The sequence below is a fragment of the Chiloscyllium punctatum genome, chromosome 2 (genome assembly GCF_047496795.1).
Source record: "Chiloscyllium punctatum isolate Juve2018m chromosome 2, sChiPun1.3, whole genome shotgun sequence".
In the NCBI taxonomy this organism is placed as follows: domain Eukaryota; kingdom Metazoa; phylum Chordata; class Chondrichthyes; order Orectolobiformes; family Hemiscylliidae; genus Chiloscyllium; species Chiloscyllium punctatum.
The window spans coordinates 61,332,963-61,354,825 of record NC_092740.1 but is presented as its reverse complement, the minus strand read 5'-3'; the positions used below and the strand labels follow the sequence as shown (position 1 = coordinate 61,354,825).

The following is a 21,863-nucleotide window of genomic DNA, read 5'->3' as shown; positions in this document are numbered from 1 at the left end:
AAAATTGTGTGCATGTCTGTTTGTTTAATCTTCTAACACTAACATTTATTATCGGCTAACCAATGGCTCTGAATTCATGAGCTGGATTTTACAGCACCTCAGCTCCCCACCCACCCCCTTTGTTGATATATTTGATGCAGATCTTCTTTGGTCAATTTCTCAATCTTGCTGCTGCATTCTGCTCTTTAACACTTAATTTGATTTCTCAATTAAAAATGGAAGGTCATATCTGAGATGAGGACTCATTTTAGCCATCAAAATTTGCTTTTAGTCATGGTACTGTACTGCTGAATTCTTCAGTATTATCAATGACAATCTGCATATGTTTAAGACTTACTCTGGATTTTCCTGGTTGCCTTGGCACCACTTTACAACCTTTATTTAATTTTCTCATTACAAACGTTACCAACACGTTTTGCCAACATAACCTTTTAACATTCTAATTTCACTAGCTAGCTGCTCTATGGTTTTACACTCGGTCTTTCAGTACTTTCAAAGTCTAACCTCTCTGGATACCTTTACAGCCTCCAAGTGTTCATATTCTCTCTTCTGCAGCTAGCCATTAGTTTAACCTTCACACCATTCCCTCAATTTTTCTTCCCAGTTTGTACAGTTTAATTGCAAGTTTAAATTTCTGGTATGTTATGTCAATTCTGAAAACAAATCAATTGATCTGAAAATTTCCCGTCCCACATTTAACTACGTCTTTACGATGTTCTGATGAAAGGTTACTGGACTCAAAACACTAACTCTGTTTCTCTCTCTACAGGCGCTGCCAAACTTGTTAGGTTTCTCCAGCACTTTGTTTTATCTCAGATTTCTTGCTCTGATGTTTTTTTAAATGAACTGTGTTTGCTAATTAGGTATAATTGTTGACAAGCTTGTTGGATGAAAGTAAATGCAATATTCAAGTGACAAGAGATTTTCTTTTAATATTCATCATGAGTTTTCACAGAAATATCAGATCCTCACCTTCCTGCCCCTAAAATAAAGCCTTTGTATCCTCTTTTTCTTCCTCTTCACCATGCTTTTCCCACTCATGCTAGTATCAGAAGATAGGAGAAAGTGAGGACTGCAGATGCTGGAGATCAGAGCTGAAAAATGTGTTGCTAGAAAAGCGCAGCAGGTCAGACAGCATCCAAGGAGCAGGAGAAGAAGGGCTTGTGCCCGAAATGTCAATTCTCCTGCTCCTTGGATGCTGCCTGACCTGCTGCGCTTTTCCAGCAACACATTTCTCAGCTAGTATCATAAGATTGCAATTATGTACAACTACAAAACTACATAAGTAGGTTTAATTAAATGAATAGATTGCACTAGAGTTTATCATGGAAAAATAAAAATAAAGTTCAGACATGTGGTTTTAAATAGATAACTGAATTATGTCTGTGCGTCCTGGTCTAATTATCCCCATCCTTTAAACCCATTCAGCATTTTGTCTGGACTCTTTCACAGAGTTTGCACCCTGCCCATCCCGAGAAGCCAATAGCAGTAGGCATAATATTGAGTGGGATGACAAGGAATACCATATTTCATCAGTGGGAGAGTAGGGGGCATGTGCCACCCACCCACCCTTGGGTGAATTGAGGTACTTATATGGCTATTAATTGGCCAGTTGTTCAGCCCTCTATCCATCGCTGATACTTCACTTGAACCTTGTATCCTTGATAGCTTTACCAGGAATGATGCAGTGCCATCCTTTTAGTTGCATGGCAGCTTTTTGAGAAAGAGGCATCCTATCTTAGACGGTTAGAAGCCACAACTGCACGCAGTTCAATGTCTGAACAAAGTACCATTGATTTGTGACTTCCAGGGCCAGAAGATGCAGGCTTACCCCTGACATTGTTCAGTGAGTGGGTTACCACTTCATCACATAAAAACATGGCATTAAGATGCAATTCCCCCTAGTCGATACAAATTGTAAGTCATCACGAGGTACATCCAAGATCCTGATTACGAATCATTAAAATTGTCAGTTTAAGGAAATTGAGTTCTAGAACTGAGGCTAGAATGTAAATCCAGAACTCCCACTTTCTACATGGAAAGAATAAGCTTTATCTTAATTACTGCATTAAACATAAAGCCAATCTCTTTTGTTGTACTTTTTAAGCCTGTGAAACTAAACTCACAGCATGTCCACTTAAAGTCTTGCCTTGAGTAAACATATCTAACTCAACTGACAATTTGAGGCATTTCAGTTCCTCCACTGATTAAGATCACTGGGAGTGAAATTGATGTTCAGTGAAAAGGGTGACAGTAAATCAACAACTTGTCTTACATTGTACTCAACTTTCCCTTCCACTCAAACACTAAATCTGCAATAATTAAATTCTTCTGTAATCACAGGTGGAATTGATGGTTGTGTAGCTTAGCCAAGTTTATTTATTAATTAAATTCATGGTATATGGGCATTGATATTTGGGCCAATGTTATGAAGATGTGGGTGTACTATACCTTTAAGCAAGTTAAAAGCTAGCAGAACTACCTGCCAACACCAAGTGCCCTCAGCAAGATACAATGTACAATGTGGTCCAGCAGTTAGTGTAGCTGATTGTCTGGAGACAAAAACAAACTCAAATTCGGCAATCAGTTTAAATTATACGCCAAAATAGCAACCTCCAATCAAACTTGAATTTAGTACTTTGACAATATTAAAAACCAATTAAACAATCCAATGCTTTGGGGTATGGGACTAGGGAAAATTGGACAGTCGGAAGAGAACTGCCACGCCACCAGCATGTAGAGACTGCCCATAATAGCTCTCTTAAAGGTACATTTATCGATCCGTGACCAGTGAAGCATAATCCCTAAGAAGAAGAAACAACACAGCAAGATCCAAATAGAACATTTGACACCTGGCTGGTTTTCAAAACTTGAATGTTTGGTAAATCTTACTTGGGGCTTTTTATCGCACTAGTATTATAGAAGGGAAGGTAAAAGATAGGTTAGAGGACGGAGTTGTAAATAATTGTTAGTTCATTATTCTCTGTATTACTTTAAAAAATAAAGTTGTTACTTTTACTTTAACTAGTTCTTGGCCTCTCGAATTTTCACAGATTACTCCACAGGATAAATCTCTTCTGTGTTGCTAGTTTAAATTAAGCAGTAGGGCTTACTCCATGTTGTAACAGCCAATATTTATTGTCCTTCCCTATTTGCCCTTGAGAAAGGGAGCTGCCTTCTTGAACCTATGTAATCGACTTGGTGTAGGCAGACCCACAATGCTGGTAGGGAGGGAGTCCCAAGAGTTTGACACAGTGACACTGAAGGAACAGCGATATATTTCCAAGTAAAGATAATGATTGGTTTGAATGGGAACTTGCAGGTGGTGGTATTCCCATCTATCTGTAGCCCTTATCCTTCTAGATAGTGGAAGATACTGAGGTTAGAAGGTACCATCCAACGGGCTTTGGTGAATTTCTGCACTCCTTCTCAGAGGTAGTACACATTGCTGCTGTTGAGCATCTTTGGTTGTGTGATTGAATATTTGTGACATGCTGTCAATCATGTGGACTGCTTTATTCTAGATGATATCAAACTTCTTGAGTATTGGTGAAACTGCACTTATCCAGGCAAGTGGGGAGTAATCCATCACACTCCTAGCTTGTACTTTGCAGATGATGCACAACCTTTGAGGAGTCAGGAGCAGAGTCACTCACTGCAGGATTCCTAGCCTCTGACATGTTCTTGTGGTAGTAGCATTCGAATCGACAACTTTTCTACTTTGCTTTTTAAAACAAATAGCTTCAGTGATATGAAGCTGGACTAAGATTTGGCAAAGAGGTCAAAGTCCAATTCAATTTCTGCTCAATGATAACGCCAAGGTTTGATTTTCGGATATTTAGTGACATCATAGACAATGAATGTCAAGGGGCAATTTGAGATTCTCTCTTGTTGGCGACGGTTATTACCTGGCACCTGTGTGGCATAACGGTTACTTACCCCTTGTTAGCCAAAGCCTGGAAACAGTCCATGCCTTGCTGTACTTAGACATGGACAGTCTCAGTATCTGAGGAGCCATGAATGTTGCTGAACATTGTGCAGTCATCAGCAATCATCCTACTTCTGACCTCATGATGGCAGGAAGGTCATTCATGAAGCAGCTGAAGATGGTTGAACCTAGGACATAACCCTGAGGAACTCCTGCAGAGATGCCCTAAATCTGAGATGACTGACCTTAAACAACCATAATCATCTTGTATGTGCCCCAAAAGACTCCACTTGCATGAGAGATTTTCCTGATTCTCACTGACTGCAGTTTTGCTAGAGATCCTTGATGTCATACTCACTCAAATATAGCCTTGGTGTTTTGGGAATCACGTTTACCTTACCTCTGAAATTCAGCTCTTTTGTCCAGGTCCATGGTTTGAACCAGGACTGCAATGTGCTTAGGAACTGAATGGCCCTGGTAGAACCGAAACTATGCAGTGGGTAGGTTATTGGGAAGCAAGTTCTGTTTGATAGCACTATTGATGACCCCTATCATCATATTTTAGATGATCAACAGTAGACTGTTGGTGCAATTATTGGCCAATTGTATTTGTCCTGCTTCTTGCATAAAAGATATATCTGGGCAATTTTCCAAATTGTTGGGTAGATGCCAGAATAGTTGCTGTTATCATGGGCTACCCCCAGTTCTACTAGACAGTGGGCCCAGTGTAATTTAAATACTGTCAATTTAACACTTGCTTTATGTCTTTCAAATTATTATGATTTTGCCTTAAATTAAGCTACAACTGTTGTAAGATTTCATTAATTGCAGAAAAGGGAAAAGAGTTCTTTAAATGTAAATAAAGCTTAATGCTACCCAGCAAGCAGTTTGCAAAGCCTTAATCCAGCTTGATGTCACTAAAGGAATTAGTTAAAAAAAAAATACAAAAGCTGGCAGTTTATCCTTGGCACTTTTATTATTTTTATTGCATAATCATTTTGGATTTAGTACGTTTCTTACAATCTCATATTCTTAGATCAGAACAGACTAAGTTCTTCCTCCCCCGGATTAACAAAAAAAAGCTCTGTGAAAGATATTTTCTGCAATTAATTTCTAATGGACTTTCTTTTCAATTTACTACTACATAGCTAATGCCTGCTCTGAATCATTTCGCTACCATACCTTTCATAGTTATAAATAATCAAAGGATTCTCAGTTATCAAAATTATTTCTACATTAGTTTTATGAAACTAGACTGTCCATTGATTCTAGTTTACATTCAGAAGTTTGTTACAAAATTCATTCTTCTAGTAATTTTTCTCTAACTTTAATATTTCCTTTGACCATCCAAAGTAAGTTAATTATTCCATGCCTTTGTCTGCTCTATTCAAGGAACAAACTAAATCCAAGCAACCTATCCTCATAATTCAAAACCCTTTGGTCCCTAGGATATGCTGGTGAGTCTGACGTGCACTCCTTCCAAGATTAGTGCATGAGATGCAAGTCCAGAAGTGAATGCAATACTCCAGTTGTACAGCATAAGAATTTACATTTTTGTTTATTCCAGCATACAAAATTAAGGCAAATGTTTTATTAGATTATCTTTTCAAAATGTCCATTGTTTTAGTGCTTTCTGCACTTCAACTCTTAAATTCATAGGCCCAAACTTCTTTCAAATTCAAAGCTATTCTGACACAAGAACTAAGGCAGGTAACTTTGTACTGCCCTGAATTTAAGTTCCAATGCCACAGATGTGCCCATACTCAGTTAATCTACTGATGTCTCCTTCCAACTTTGTGCACTTCCAATTACGTTGCGTATTCTACCACCTAAAAATCAAAATTATTGGACATATAGGTCTCTGTCCCTCAATCCAAGTCACTTGTAAAAATGTCGTGAAAAGCTGAGGCTGAATTCAGAACAAGAAAGAACACTATTAGTCACATCCTGCCAACTTGATTACTTATCCATTCTCCTAAATCTCAGTCTTCTGTCTCTTAACCAATTCTCCATTCATGTTGTTTGACAGGCATTCTTAACTTTTGTTGAATGCTTACTGGCTATTAATTTAAATAATATCTGTAGACTCTTCTTTATTTACTACATTAATAACCTCAAAAAAACTCAACTTTGTTACACATGGTTTAGTCTCTACAAAATCATGCTAATCTGTCACTGATCAGCACACAGTTAATCAAATGCTCAGTCACCCTGTCCCTAATAACTCCCCTTGCCATCAAACAAATTAGAGAAAGATTCCAAATTGGGAGAATTTGGAAAGATCTTGACTGACGCACCAAATATACATGACCTACTTCATTTAATACCTTGGGATGAAAACCCATTAGGATCTGGATTTTTGACTACCACTGGTCTCATTTGCTTCTGTATTAACCTTGTTGTAAATTCACATTGAATATAATTAGCATAATCTCTTGATTCATTTTAGTTTCACTTCTTACTTGACTGGTCCACTCTACTAAAAAAAAACTGGGAAGATGGAAGAGAGATCTACAAACCAAATCTGCTGAAAGTTAAGTTATTCAGTAAAAAGCCCAATTGGGAACAGAAAGTGCATGATGGCACAGTAGTTAGCATTACTACCTCACAGCGCCAGAGACCTGGGTTCAATTCCCACCTCAGGCAACTGTCTGTGTGGAGTTTGCACATTCTTCCCGGGTTTGCTCCAGTTTTCTCCCACAGTCCAAAAACCTGCAGGTTAGGTGAATTGACCATGCTAAATTGCCTGTAGTGTTAGGGGCAGGGGTAAATGTCAGGGAATGGGTCTAGGTGGGTTGCACTTTGGTGGGTTGGTGTGGACTTGTTGGGCTGAAGGGCCTGTTTCCACACTGTAGGGAATCTAAAGTATTGGGACTTTGCCAAAACTGTGGCTTGTGGGGATCCATCCATATCCTTGACTATGAAAACTAATACAAAATATAAAGGAAGTCAAATAATCCATCATTTTGCTAATTACTATATCTTTTGATTTTCCTGCTAAGAAACCTCTGGACATCTCATCTACCTTGTCCTCCACTTTACCATAGACATTCTTGATTGGCCTTCTCCCCACCTCCCATTTTTCCCTTGCCGAAAAACTATTACATTCTTATCTTCCCTCAGTTCCAATGAAAAGCCATTAATCAGAAATACTAAGCTGTATTTTCATAACTGGAGTGGAAAACCAGACTCATCTCCATAGAAGCAGCCTCCACATGCATCATTTTCGAGGCAGGGGCTGGACTGAGTTGGGTCTGACAATTAAAGGAGCAGTCAGGTATGGATGTAGCTACAGATGTGAGAAAGTGTCAAAACAGCCTGATTAGAAGGCTGCCTGGCTCTCTTGGACTTTTTCCCAGTTGTATTCAAAGTTGATAGGGTCTCTCTACCTGTAACTCCCTCCACTTCCATTGCGCCTCCATGCACTCCACGCCATTTTTGTGTAGATGCTCTCCCTCCAAGCTGCAAGTACAATCTCCATAACCCAGTTTAACTCTGGGATATTGTAATCAGTTTTGGGCCCCAAATTTAAGAAAGGATATGTTGGCCTTGGAAGGGAACGAGAGGAAGTTTACAAGAATAACCACAAGGATGAAGGGCTTGTCATTTGAGAACTGGTTGAGGACTCTAGGTCTGGTTTAGCACGATGTAGGGGAATCTCACAGAGACTTACAAAATGCAGAGAGGCCTGAATAGAGTGGACATGAAGATGATATTTCCATGAGTAGGAGAGATTAGATTGTGAGGGCAGAGCCTCAGTGTAATGGATTGCCACTTTAGAATTAAAATAAGGAGGAATTTAGTCATCCAGAAGGTGGTGAATCTGTGGAAATCATTGCTGAAGAAAGCTGTGGAGGCCACGTCATTGATTGTATTAAGACAGAGATAGATAGGTTCTTGATGAGTAAGGAGATCAAAAATTACAGGGAGAAGGAATGAGAATGGGGTTAAGAAACAGATCAATCCCTAATTCTGCTCCTTTTTCTTATGCTATCTCCAGGCATCCTCCAAGCACACTTACCTCCATGCGTTATAGAATCAATTAATTTTATCACAAAACTGGAAGTCTTCAAATATATGTAAAACATTGCAATTTAAAGATGTGCTTTAAGAAAAGGAGCACATTGCAGTAGGATTCCCTAGGACATTACCTGGCTATCTCAATTACCAGGCAGCTGATAATACCACTAGGCCATTGCCTCCCAATAAACTTAAAGTGTTTGATATACCAACCCTGTAATGGTGATGGCCAGACTAGGGCATTGGCTGTGGGCTTGCTATGCTACATTAAGAAAAACAGTCAGCTCTGAGCATTGCAAATTTAGATCCTGGTCCAGTTTTAAAAAGGTACTCAAAATTGGTGAGACTCAAAATCTAACCCAGTAAATCTTTTCCTCTCCATTGATGCTGCCTGACTGCTAATTTCTGGCATTTTCTGTTTTTATTTTAGATTTCCACCATGTACAGTATTCTATTTTCATAAATTCTAGCCTCATCCTTCCACAATCAGCCTTACCTAAATTTAAAATCTGAATGATGACTTAAATTACTGCTACTCAAACCTCACATCAGATACAATCTTGTTATGGTCATTATAAACTAAGTTTCCCTTACCATTAGATTACTGACTAATTCAGGCTAATTATTCATTACAATACTCTTTCGTAATGCTAAATTAGATTTAATCTTCCAATATACATGCCAGTAAATATTCTTTCTACCATATGTCATTGGCAATGGACAGCAGAAAACATTCTAACTGACATTTTCCCTGCCTTTCTTAGCCCAGCGATGCTATAGCCAATGCAGCTTTATTGATACCAGCTAACTCATTCTTCTGGGATTAAGCCAGAGATCATCTTGGGGTTATTGGCTTCATTCAATATCATGTGATGTGCTTGCCTTCTGAATTATTAGGAGGAAGCTGACGTTAAAAGATTTTGATATTGTAAACTATGGGGAGTGCATAGCACATAGATGAACAGGAAAAATTTTCACAAAATGTAGCTTGATTTCTGACTAATTTAATACATATAAACCATCACATTTGAAACATAACTATTACAGTAATTGTACTAACACCATTGTGCATAATTTTCCCACTATTTATTTAAATAATATGTGCACAATCTTCATTACTCACCATTTTGTCTTGTACCAACTGCAGCAACTATGACTGGAACTGTCCATTGATTAAGTAACCGCTTAATAATCGGAACATAATTATCTTTCACTTCTTGAAATGAGGCTTTGTCATTGACGGAGTATTTTAGGACAATGATGTCTGCTAGCCCAACCACATTCCGTGATCTATACCAGTCATTGTCGAATAATTCCTAACAAAGAGATGAGAACACTTAGTAAGCCAAATTGAGAAATCCAAATGAAACTGAAAATTTAAAACTGCTTCATGTATTTGTTTGATTCCAAAACATTAAATTGGACAGTCAGCCACAGCATGTATTGCAAATCAGATTTGCTAAATTATTTATGCACAAGAATAGGAAAGATCCTATCACCTCATCATGTCACCTTTAAAATCTTTTTCCACAGCTGCCTGTATTACTCCCAATTCTCTTTCCTCAAAATATGCACACAGTCCAGTATACTGGCAATCATCTCATAAAAGATATCATTCATAAAACATTGAGGGGAAGAATCTGCAAACTGCAAATTACAGGGCAACCTGAGCAGTTTTAAGTGCATTAATTCTGATATAGCTTAATGTAATCTTATTTAGTCAACAATTAGAATAATTTTCATTGCGACTTAATAAGAAAAAAAAAACTATCTCAACACTCACCTTCAAAAAAGCATCTGCAACACGTGTACACTTTTTAGGTGAATAGTCTCAACTGACATATTTGGAAGAACATTAACACACTCACAATTAATAGCCATTGGAGCAATGCAGAACAAGATGTTATGGTAGTAATCAGTGTACAATACTGATTTGACACAATCAATGCCATTTTCAACCTCAATGATTAAGTTAACAGCTTCTCTTAACCCTGAGCTTCCAAAGAACGTTTCACATCAAGAGGTTTCTTCACCAATATTATTTAAAGAGATCAAATACATAGAAGTTAACTGCTGAATGATAGAATTGATACAACAGCCTGAATATGTGTGCGCTGATATATTGACTTGCTTAAATTTACAAATGTTTACAGGGAGTGATGTAGATGATGCTGATTTGACTTTATGCTGACTTCAAGGTTTCTGGATGAACACAGCATGACATTAGATTTGACAAAGACCATACAAGATACAACCAGCTGCTAGAAAGGACCTAGGAAGGGGAGAGGGGAAAACAGACTTTCAGGAGGAGGTTACATCCACCCAAGATACTCAGGAATTTATTCTCCTTGAAAGTCAGTTCGGAACAATGTGTGGGATGTCTATGATTCAGTAAAGACATCCTCTCTGAACACTGCCACTTGCTGCAGCATAAGTGAACCTTCCGGAGGATAGCAAGGTCCATATTGCCAGTAGATGCAAAGATGACCACTGATGTTTCTAGTGTCTTTCACTGTGTAGTTGGAAATATTTTTAAAATCTTGTTGTATGCATGTAATATTGTGTAAGGGATATCAAAGAGCCTCCCCATGTAAAGAGAACTAACTACATTTCATTGTCTTATACTAGACAGTAGGGCAGAGTGAATGTGTATTTGCTAGGATTGCAAGCTTCTGCATGATGGACTGTGCTACAAATGTGCACACAAAATTTGGGCCACATGCCAACTCTGCATTATATTGGAAATAAAATGAATTTCACTCTTTCAGTACGGTGGCTCAGTGGACAGCACTGTTTCCTCAGCACTAAGGTTCAGTTTCCACCTCAGGCGACTATCTGTGAGGAGTTTGCACAATTTCCCCATGTCTGTGTGGTTTTCCACTGTGTGATCCGGTTTGCTCCCATAAAAGCTGTGCAGGTTACGTAGATTACAAAGCAATTTAGCATGAACAATGTCCAGAAATGTGCAGGCTAGGTGGATTAGCCATGAGAAATATGGGGATGGAGATGGGGTGGGGTGGGGGGGCTTGGGTCTGATGCCCTTCAGAGGGTTACTACTGAATGGTGTCTTTCTGCACTGTAGAGATCCTGTGATTCTATGATCTAACACCTGGCTGGTGAGCAAACACATGCAGCAAATGATGTAGACCAGCATCCAGCGTCTTAGCAGCAGGCACAATGCCCTTTGTGGGTGGCAGCCCACTATACCAGCTGACTTGGAGCTACCAACTAATCCCAAATAGTTGACTTCTGGAGAACAAGGACTATCCTGATGACTTAGTCATGCAATGATTCACATGCGCAGTACGCATACAATGAAAGTTGTGCTGCCACACAAAATGTAACTGAGCAGATCATTGCTACATTGAAACAGTGTTTCCATTACATGGAGCACTTGGGGGAAACATTGACAGAGAAGGTATCAAGATTGGCATGGTCTGCTATATGCTGTAACATCTCAGCAACAAGAGGGATAACGTTGTCACCAGGTCTACTGTAGGCAGCTGAGAAACAGGAGCATGTGTATCAGAAGTGAGAGGATAATGATGTGGAGGAGTAATCTGTGTTGATTACTGAGTATAAGTTCAAGTGAATGTGCATGTATATCTCCATTATCACAGGACAACTTTTGTCCTGTTCTCTATTGTCTGGCCAGGTTCCACTTCTTAGATATCTGAATGAGAAAAGCAGAAGTGTAAGAATGTGGTACTGGGTCATAGAGAGTGAAGGATAGTTGTAGTGTGACAATTGCATTGCACAGGAAAAGCACACAAGAGCAGGCCGTGTGATCCAGCCAGTCCATACCAGCACTTACACTCCACTGAAGCCTGCTTTTAGCTTTCTTCATCTATTGTCATAATTCTTTGTTCACCTCTCCCACATACGATTGACTAGATTCTCTTCAATGCGCTTGTATTATTCACTTCAATCACACCCTTTGGCTGCAAGTACTAAGTTTATTCTACTCTTCAGCTAAAATGTTTCTTTAAAATTCCCTATTGGATTTCTTATTTTCTACCTTGTATGAAGTATACGTTGTACAGCATGTAAATCGGAAGCTAAGGATAAATAAGGTGGAATGGGAGAAGCATGTTAGATACGAGAAGACTGTCACTTTCTAGGCTTCAGCAATGGGCATTCCAATAATGGGCTAGCATAGTTTCCTCTATGAAGGTCCGGACATGCAAGTGAACCTGCCCCCCTCCAGTTAACTCCTGATAACCATACTTGTGGGCATCTTGTTCTCTTTAAAAGGCAGGGAGAGACAGACAGTGTGGTTTACTCTTTTTGATTATATGGCTACAATGCTCGAATCACTGATTATGTGTATAAGTGAAATGTAGGTCTGAGACTTGCAGAAGTACTGAGTGCATGAGGATGCAGTAAAGCAAAAAAATGACCAAGTGTGAATTTTGATTGTTGGTAGATGATGATGAGAGGGGCAGGGGGTGAGAAATTAAGCAGTACCTGGGGTAGTGGTGCAGTTGATAGGAAATGGAATTTGAAGATGCATTACTGATCTTAATCATTTGTGTGAGGTCATTGAAATTCTTATGGCACTGCATCCAGGCCCTCAGCGTGTAACTCTAATTGACTTTCACAGCTACTTACTCTCACTGCATGTGTCTGGAAGGTTTCATGACCCCTGTGACTACACACTCCTCCTGTCTCCTAAAGTCTTCAAAGCTGTGTCTAAAAACTTTGGGGACTGCTGTCTCCCATGTTGCCCCCTCTTCAAAGTTCGCTAGGCCAGATTCATTCCCTGACAAGTGCAGGGACCTGATTTGAACTTGGACCTGGACCTGCTTTGAGTTAATCATTCATCACAATGCCTGCACCCATTTCCAGCCATCAAAGTAAGGCCCTGCAATGTGGCAGACATATATCTTAAAGGAATTACAAGTAGTGAAATGATATGGAATACAATTTTTGTTGGCCCTACATTCTTATACTTTTAAGTTATGCTCATTAGCAATAATTGACAGAAATCTACAAAGAATGAAAGAAGAAATGGGACTGTTGTATATCTGGAGATTTCACAATTTAGAATCTTTGCGATCCTCACAGGAAGCTTATTATCTGCTGATACTAGCACAACAATATTTTCTATTTTCTTTCAAATTGAAATAAACTCTCTATATGTTGGAATTCTCTGTTCACTGAAAGTAAAACATGAATACTTATGGTAGTAGGACTAATTCTCTGTGGGCAGAAATAATGATATTTTCAAAGATTACAATATTTTACAAACATTGAAAGTGAGACTCAAGGTAATTCTCAATTAAATTAACTACAGTGCTACAAATTTTAAAACAGCACAGGAAGCAATGAATATCATGGTATGTGAAATTAAAACTCAGCTTAAACCAATCTCAAAATCTTGTCCTTGTGGACTTTCAGGCAAAAAAAAACCAAACACAGCATCTTCTTAGGTCATATTTTTTGTTGTAGGTCAAAGTTTTGTGTAGAAGTTCAAAGCAAACCCATCAACTTCAGATGGCTGGAATTCACTGACTTTTGCACCCATGGAGTACCCCAGGAAAAATTTATTCAAAATTGCACATAAACACATTCAGCTGTATATAACTCTTCAAAGGAGTTCATTCCTTTGACATCTAAAAGAATGACGGACACACCTTTTATCTCAACATTCACAGGAAAAATATTGTCATCGTTGGCAACAGCAGTAACATCCTTAATTATCTTCAAATTACAGTTGTAGAATATTTTATGTCTATTTGAGTGGGTAGATAAGAACTTTATGTTATATTTCATTTGAAAGCCAGTACAATATGACCAACAGTCTAGATCTCTACATGTAATTGGTAAAGTGGGATGCAAATTCAGAGGCTCATTTTTTCCCAAATGAGCCTTGGCTGATATTAACTCTTGAGAAGGGATTGCAGGCTCTTATGACACAGTGGTAGTTTTCCTATTTCTGGACCAGGAGATCTGCATTCAAGTTGCACCTGCTTCAAAATGTATGTCCACAGACTTGATCAATAAGCACAGACCTAGACCTGATATACTGGCCACTATAACAAAGTATCCGCATCAGCGACCAGAAGCAGCAGGAACAGAACCAAATAAATTCCAAAAGACAGGACAGCCGTGCTTCATAGGATGCTCCAAAGCACTGAAGACATCACCTAGACAGGGGACAGAAGATCTGCAAATCAACTTCACAGTTTGGCGAACATACCCACAACCACGATAACACATCTGCACAAGTTGATTAAAAAATACCTATGAGGCACGACCTTCATTCATTTTGTAAATGAGAACAGAATTTCACACGTAGGTGTGAAACGTCTCAAAATCATCAATGAATATTAATCCATAGCAATATCTGAGTAAAAGGCAGTTATCTATATCACAAGAGTTTGTGATGCAAAGAATAGAAATGTAATATAAGCACATGATATTCAGTGGTTAACATCTGACCTCAATTAATGAATTCTTAATACAAGGTCTGTTTAAAGCAGTTCATTTCAGAAAATAAATTCTATATTTAGCACCACCCTGTCACTTCAATTTGTCAAACCAATTTCAATAAGAAAATGTGGAAATAAAGTTATACTTTCGACTGAACAAAGAACAAAAGGTACAAAGTAAGAAACAGTCATGGTTCTCATTTCAATTCCTTCTACATTGCCATCTGGTCTTTTCCTCTTTGACCTTCTACACTGCTCTAACTAACAACTATAACAGTAATGAGATGCACTTATATAGTTCTTCTAACATAATAAAATAGAGAATCCAAGATCCCACATGACTGTTATCAATATAAATTTGAAATCAAAAGGCATAAGACAACATCAAAGCAGGTGAACAAAAGCTTGGTTAAAGAAATAGGTTTGACAGAGTGCCTTAAAGAAAGAAAGGGAGGAATTGATATTCAGAGGGATGGGCACGATATACAGAGCCTGGGAGCCGGTCAGCTGAAGACTACCAATGGTGGGAATGATTAAAATAGGAAATGCTCAAGGGGCCAGAATTAGAATAGCACTGTGATCTCAGAGAGTTATAGGGCTGAAGGAGTTTCAGAAATTAAAAACAAGACCACAGAGGGATTTGCAAACAAGGATAATAAGTCAAAGTCTTATTAGATTCGGGGTCGGTTCCTGAGGATTGGAGGGTGGCTAATGTTATACCACTTTTTAAGAAAGGTGGGAGAGAGAAAGCAGGAAGTTATAGACCAGTTAGTCTGACCTCGGTGGTGGGAAAGATGCTGGAGTCTATTATAAAGGATGAAATTACGGCACATCTGGATAGTAGTAACAGGATAGGACAGAGTCAGCATGGATTTATGAAGGGGAAATCATGCTTGACTAACCTTCTTGAATTTTCTGAGGATGTAACTCTGAAGATGGACAAGGGAGATCCAGTAGATGAAGTGTACCTGGACTTTCAGAAAGCTTTTGATAAAGTCCCACACAGGAGGTTAGTGAGTAAAATTAGGGCGCATGGTATTGGGGGCAAAGTACTAGATTGGATTGAAAATTGGTTGGCTGATAGGAAACAAAGGGTAGTGATAAACGGCTCCATTTCGGAATGGCAGGCAGTGACCAGTGGGGTACCGCAGGGATCTGTGCTGGGACCGCAGCTTTTTACAATATATGTTAATGATATAGAAGATGGCATCAGCAATAACATTAGCAAATTTGCTGATGATACAAAGCTGGGTGGCAGGGTGAAATGTGATGAGGATGTTAGGAGATTACAGGGTGACTCGGACAGGTTAGGTGAGTGGGCAAATGCATGGCAGATGCAGTTTAATGTGGATAAATGTTCCTGACAAGAACAGGAAGGCAGATTACTACCTCAATGGAATCAATTTAGGTAAAGGGGCAGTACAGAGAGATCTGGGTGTTCTTGTACACCAGTCAATGCAGGCAAGCATGCAGGTACAGCAGGTAGTGAAGAAGGCTAATAGCATGCTGGCCTTCATAACAAGAGGAATTGAGTATAGAAGCAAAGAGGTGCTTCTGCAGCTGTACAGGGCCCTGGTGAGACCACACCTGGAGTACTGTGTGCAGTTCTGGTCTCCAAATTTGAGGAAAGACATTCTGGCTATTGAGGGAGTACAGCGTAGGTTCACGAGGTCAATTCTTGGAATGGCGGGATTACCTTACACTGAAAGACCGAAGCGACTGGGCTTGTATACCCTTGAGTTTAGAAGACTGAGAGGGGATCTGATTGAGACATATAAGATTTTGAAAGGATTGGACACTCTGGCAGCAGGAAACATGTTTCCACTGATGGGTGAGTGCCGAACCAGAGGACACAGCTTAAAAATACGGAGTAGACCATTTAGGACAGAGATGAGGAGAAACTTCTTCACCCAGAGAGTGGTGGCTGTGTGGAATGCTCTGCCCCAGAGGGCAGTGGAGGCCCAGTCTCTGGATTCACTTAAGAAAGAGTTGGATAGAGCTCTCAAAGATAGTGGAATCAAGGGTTATGGAGATAAGGCAAGAAGAGGATACTGATTAGGAAGGATCAGCCATGATCATATTGAATTGCGGTGCAGGCCCGAAGGGCTGAATGGCCTTCTCCTGCACCTATTGTCTACTGAACCAATTATAGCATGGTGGCTCAATGGTTAACACTGCTGCCTCATAGTACCTGGGAGCCAGGTTTGATTCCAGCCTCTGTGTGGAGTTTGCACATTCTCCCCATGTCTGTGTGGGTTTCCTCTGGGCGCTCTGGTTTTCTCCCACAGTCCAATGAAGTGCAGGTTAGGTGAATTGGCTAAATTGCCCACAGTGTTCAGGGATGTGTATATTAGGTGCATTTGTCAGGTGTAAATATAGGGTAGGGGGAATGGGTCTGGATGGGTTACTCTTTGGAAGGTTGCAGTGGACTTGTTGGGCTGAAGGGCCTGTTTCCACACTCTAGGGATTCTATGAACACAAACATAGCATCAACAGCTCACAATTGTCCTACACATTCTCAACTCACTGATGTGAAATTTAGGATAAATACAGAAATCCTACCCATATGCCAAATATGAACAACTCTGACCAAAGGGTTCAAAATCACTTATGTTAGTAGGGCTCTGTGTTCACATTTTGATGAACAGTTTTATGAAATTATTAAATGTCAACATCTTTTATTTGCTTGGCTAACTAAATGCTTGCTTGTTTTTGAAACATATTTAAAATTGAGGGAAATACTTTTTCGAACAGTATTCATGATTGAGATGTTTTCAGGAGGAAGTGTGTTTAAGTGAGAGCTCAGTTTGTTTGTATAATATGGTTTCATTTATTTTTTAATGGCATGCCTCCTGAGGTCTTCTTGTAATATAAGCTGATTGAGTGACTACAGAGGGCATAGGAAGGAGGCACGGGTAATATGAGGAGGCATAGGAGAAAATAAGGGGATATAGAGGGAGCATGTTGGTTGGAGGGCATTGGAACAGGTGAGAGGGTATGAAGAGTCATGGAGGCAGCATGAGTGTACAAGGATGTGTGTAGAAAGTGATTTAGTATGGAAGGCAGGAGGAGTCATAGGAGAACATGAGGGGATCTAGACGGGACATGTTGGGTGGAGAAGTGATGATTTGACGGCCTGACATTCATCGTCAAAACCTGACCAGGTTTTCCAGCGTTTTAGCCTTTTCATCCACTTGACTCCCATGCAACCATAGGCATGCGCTGGAGGCAGAAAGCTAGACCCCATCCCACCTTTGTCTCCTGGAATATTACCAACTCGATTCTCTTCCATGAGAGTTCAGCCTATTTCTGATCACTGATACCATGAGATTGTAAATGGGTGAAATACTGTCATACTGCTTTCTGTGATTCCATTCATTAGATACTGCGTAGGTTTAGGATTAAGATGTTGATAGAAAAGGAGAGAAGGCAATCTAAAGAAATAATTAACTGAGAGAGAGAGAGAGAGAGAGAGAGAGAGAGAGAGAGAGAGAGAGAGACAAATAAAACTGAGCTGGATCAACTGGAGCGAAAGGAAAAATCTATAAAACAATGGCCTACTTTAAAAAAAGAAATGTTTTGGGTAGAGTTAAGGTATACATTCACTCAAAAGGGAAAGGTACACCAAACAAATTCAGAACTCACTGGATAAAAATAAAAATAGAAAATAAGATAAAGAAGAAAAAGAGTGCTTATGATAAATGTCAAGCAAAAAATACAATGGAAAACCATGAGGAACATGAAAAAGGTTAAAGAAGGAATGTAAAAAGGTATATTAAAGAAGCAAAGAGGCATAATGAGAAATGACAAACAGCCATCATAAAGAATAATTCCTAAGACTTCTATAGGCATATAAATAGTGAAGGGGTTGGAAAAGACATAGTAGGGCTGATTAGAGAACAAAAAGAACACTTACACAAGAAGGCATATTGCATGGCTGAGATATCAGATACTCTGAACATGCCTTTATCAAGGATGTGATTGCTACCACAGTCATAGTGACAGAGGAAACTCAGTCACTAATTGAGTGCAAGAAATATTGGAGAGACTGCCAACGCTTAAATGTTGACAAGGCCTTCAAGCCCAAAGTTCTAAAGAAGAGTTTTGCCAATAATTTCTACTTTTGTTACTGAAACCAATGTGATGCATCTATGGATATTGAAGGAAGTGAGAGTGGAAACCTAGGGGCCCTGTCTATAATCTTCCCTGGACTTGGGAGGTGTCAGAGAAGAAATGCAAATACCATAGAATCCCTACAGTGTGGAAACAGGCCACTTGGTCCAACAAGTCCACACCGACCCTCTGAAGAGACCCACGCAGACCCATCCCCCAACCTCATCACATTTCCCTTGACCAATGCACGTAACCTATACATCCCTGAACATTATGGGCAATTTATCTTAGCCAATTCACCTAATTTGCACCTAATTTGGACCATGGGAGGAAACCAGAGTACCCAGAGGAAACCCACGCAGACACGAGGAGACCGTGCAAACTCCACATATATAGTCATCCAAGACTGAAATCGAGCCCGGTCCCTGGCGCTGTGAGGCAGCAGAGCTAACCATTGAGTCAATGTGCCACCCTTATTTCCTTGTTCAAAAATATTTTAAAGTTAATCCTAGCAACTACTGACTAGTTTAGCTTTAGTTGGGAGGAGGCTCTAAAAATAATTATTTGGAATAGTAGTCAGATGGCAAATGGTGGATTGATTAGGAAGAGCCAGCAGAGACATCTACTAACTTACTGAAGGGTTTTTTTTAAAAGAGGTAATCGGGTTTTTTTAAAAGGGTCAATGAGGGCAAAACTATTGAGTGCCGCAAGTGGATTTTTAAAAGGCATTCAATAGTCCGTGCCACACAGACTGGTGAAACATGTTGTAACAAGTTAAAACAGTTAGAACTCATGGAACAACAGAGACAGTAGCAAAGTGGATACAAAATTAGTTGAGCAATAGGAAATGGATATTTTGGGTTGGAGGGGAGTTTTCTGTAAAGTTCCCCTGGGTTTGGAATTAGGACCCTTGCTTTTCCTGGTTTTTATTAATGATTTTGATCTTGCTACACACACAGGATGCAAATTTGTGAATGATTCAAAACCACTTAAAATTGTAAACTGTGAGGAGGACAGCTGAGAAAGCCAAAATAGCATAGACAAGATTTTTTTTAAATGGACAAATGGGTGGTAGATGAAGTTTAATGTGTCAAAGAGTGAAGTAATGTGGACAGACAATACAAAGTAGGGATTACAATCTTTTCAGTTTTGCAAAGCAAAGACACTTGGAGACATTTATATGTGTATAGATAATTGGTGGTAGCAAGACAGGTTTAGATTAGATTAGATTACTTGCAGTGTGGAAACAGGCCCTTCGGCCCAATAAGTCCACACCGACCTGCCTAAGTGCAACCCACCCCTCTAATTTTACCCCTTCACCTAACACTACAGCCAATTTAGCATGGCCAATTCACCTAACCTGCACATTTTTGGATTGTGGAAGGAAACCAGAGCACCCAGAGGAAACCCACGCAGACACAGGGAGAATGTGCAAACTCCACACAGACAGTTGCCTGAGGCAGGAGATGAACCCAGGTCTCTGGCACTGTGAGGCAACAGTGCTAGCCACTGAGCCACCGTGCTGCCCACGGTGAAGAGAGCAGTTAGTAAAGCAACAGTATACTGGACTTTACCAATGTGGGCATATAGCACAACCACAAAAAGTGATGCTGAACTAATGTAAGGCACTGACTAGATCTCAACTGACATACTGTGTACAGTCTGGGTGTCACACTGTGGGAAGGATTTGAATGCTTTGGAGGGAATGCAAGCAGGTTTATAAGAATAGTTCCAGGAAAAGCTTCAGTTATAAGGACAGATTGGAGAAATTGGAACAGTGTTCCTTGGAGAGAGAGAAAATTCGATCAGTCTTCCTTGTGTAGCAAGATCTAAATCATTAATATATACCGGGGAGAGCAAGGGTCCTAATTCCAAGCCCTGGGGAACTTTACAGCAAACTTTGGTACAGAGAACACCGAACGGAGAATTCACCACAAAGGTTTACAGGAAAGCCACACACACAGACCAAGTCCTAAACTATGAAAGCAACCACCCCAACACACACAAACGAAGTTGCATCAGGACACTATTCAAAAGGGCCACAACACACTGCAGCACACCAGAACTACAAAAAGAGGAAGAGGAACACCTATACAAAGTATTCGCCAAAAACGGATACCCTCGCAATTTCATCAACAGATGCCTAAGGGAGAGACAACGGAACGAGGACATGCCACAACCCAAAGGACTAGCCACACTACCATACATCAGGAGCATTTCTGAACTGACAGCCAGACTACTGCGACCACTAGGACTCATAACAGCACACAAACCAACAGCCACGCTCAGACAACAACTCACCAGAACAAAGGACCCGATACCCAACATGAGCAAAACTAATGTAGTGTACAAACTCCCATGCAAGGACTGCACAAAACACTACATCGGACAAACAGGAAGACAGTTAACGATCCTTATACATGAACACCAACTAGCCACGAAACAACACGACCAGCTATCCTTAGTAGCCACACACACAGACGACAAGCAACATTAATTTGACTGGGACAACACTACCATTATAGGGCAAGCCAAACAGAGAACAGCCAGGGAATTCCTAGAGGCATGGCACTCATCCACAGACTCTATCAACAAACACATCGACCTGGACCCAATATACTGGCCACTACAGTGGACAGCTCGAACTGACAACCGGAAGCGGCAGAGACAGGCCACTATAAATGCTGGAGGAAACAGCACAGAAGCGCTTCACAGGAGGCTCCCAAGCACTGAGGATGTCACCTAGACAGGGGACGAAATGTTTGCAAGACAAATTCCCAGCTACAAATCTTCTACCAAACTTTGAAGTTAGATGTAGTCATACCCATAAAATCACACTTTACAGGTAATGCTCCAAAAGCCAATATCACTCATTCCTGGATATGTCCTATCTCACCAGCAGAACAGGCCCAGCAGAGGTAGTGGCAGGATACACTGAGAAGGACGTTCCCCTGGAATTTCACAATATAGTGTTAGGTACATCAGTCAGAGGGAAATGGGTCTGGATGTTACTCTTCGGAGGGTCAGGGAGGACTTGTTGGGCTGAAGGGCCTATTTCCACACTGTAGGGAATCTATTCTAATCTAATCTAATATTGAGACTTTATTGCATCCCGAATCAAAATTATTAATCATGTACCATCCTCCCTCAGCTGATGAAGCAGTGCTCCTCCATGTTCAACAATTCTGAGAGGAAGCACTGATAGTGTTAAGGTGGCAGAATGTAAACTGGGTGGGGGATTTCAATGTCAATCACCAAGAGTGGCTCAGCAGCACTGCTACCGATTGAGCTGGGTAAAAACAATGACTGCAGATGCTGGAAACCAGATTCTGGATTAGTGATGCTGGAAGAGCACAGCAGTTCAGGCA

At 40.1% G+C, this 21,863-nt stretch overlaps 1 protein-coding gene across 2 annotated transcripts in view; it reads right to left on the bottom strand.

Annotated features, from left to right (window-relative positions):
• Window positions 1-21,863, bottom strand: part of rhobtb3 (Rho related BTB domain containing 3) — a 159,502-nt gene that overhangs the window by 132,736 nt on the left and 4,903 nt on the right. For both annotated transcript variants that reach the window (XM_072583212.1, XM_072583204.1), the window contains exon 3: window positions 9,072-9,264. In XM_072583212.1, the coding sequence (XP_072439313.1) occupies window positions 9,072-9,264 (193 nt within the window). The remainder of the gene's footprint in view (window positions 1-9,071; window positions 9,265-21,863) is intronic.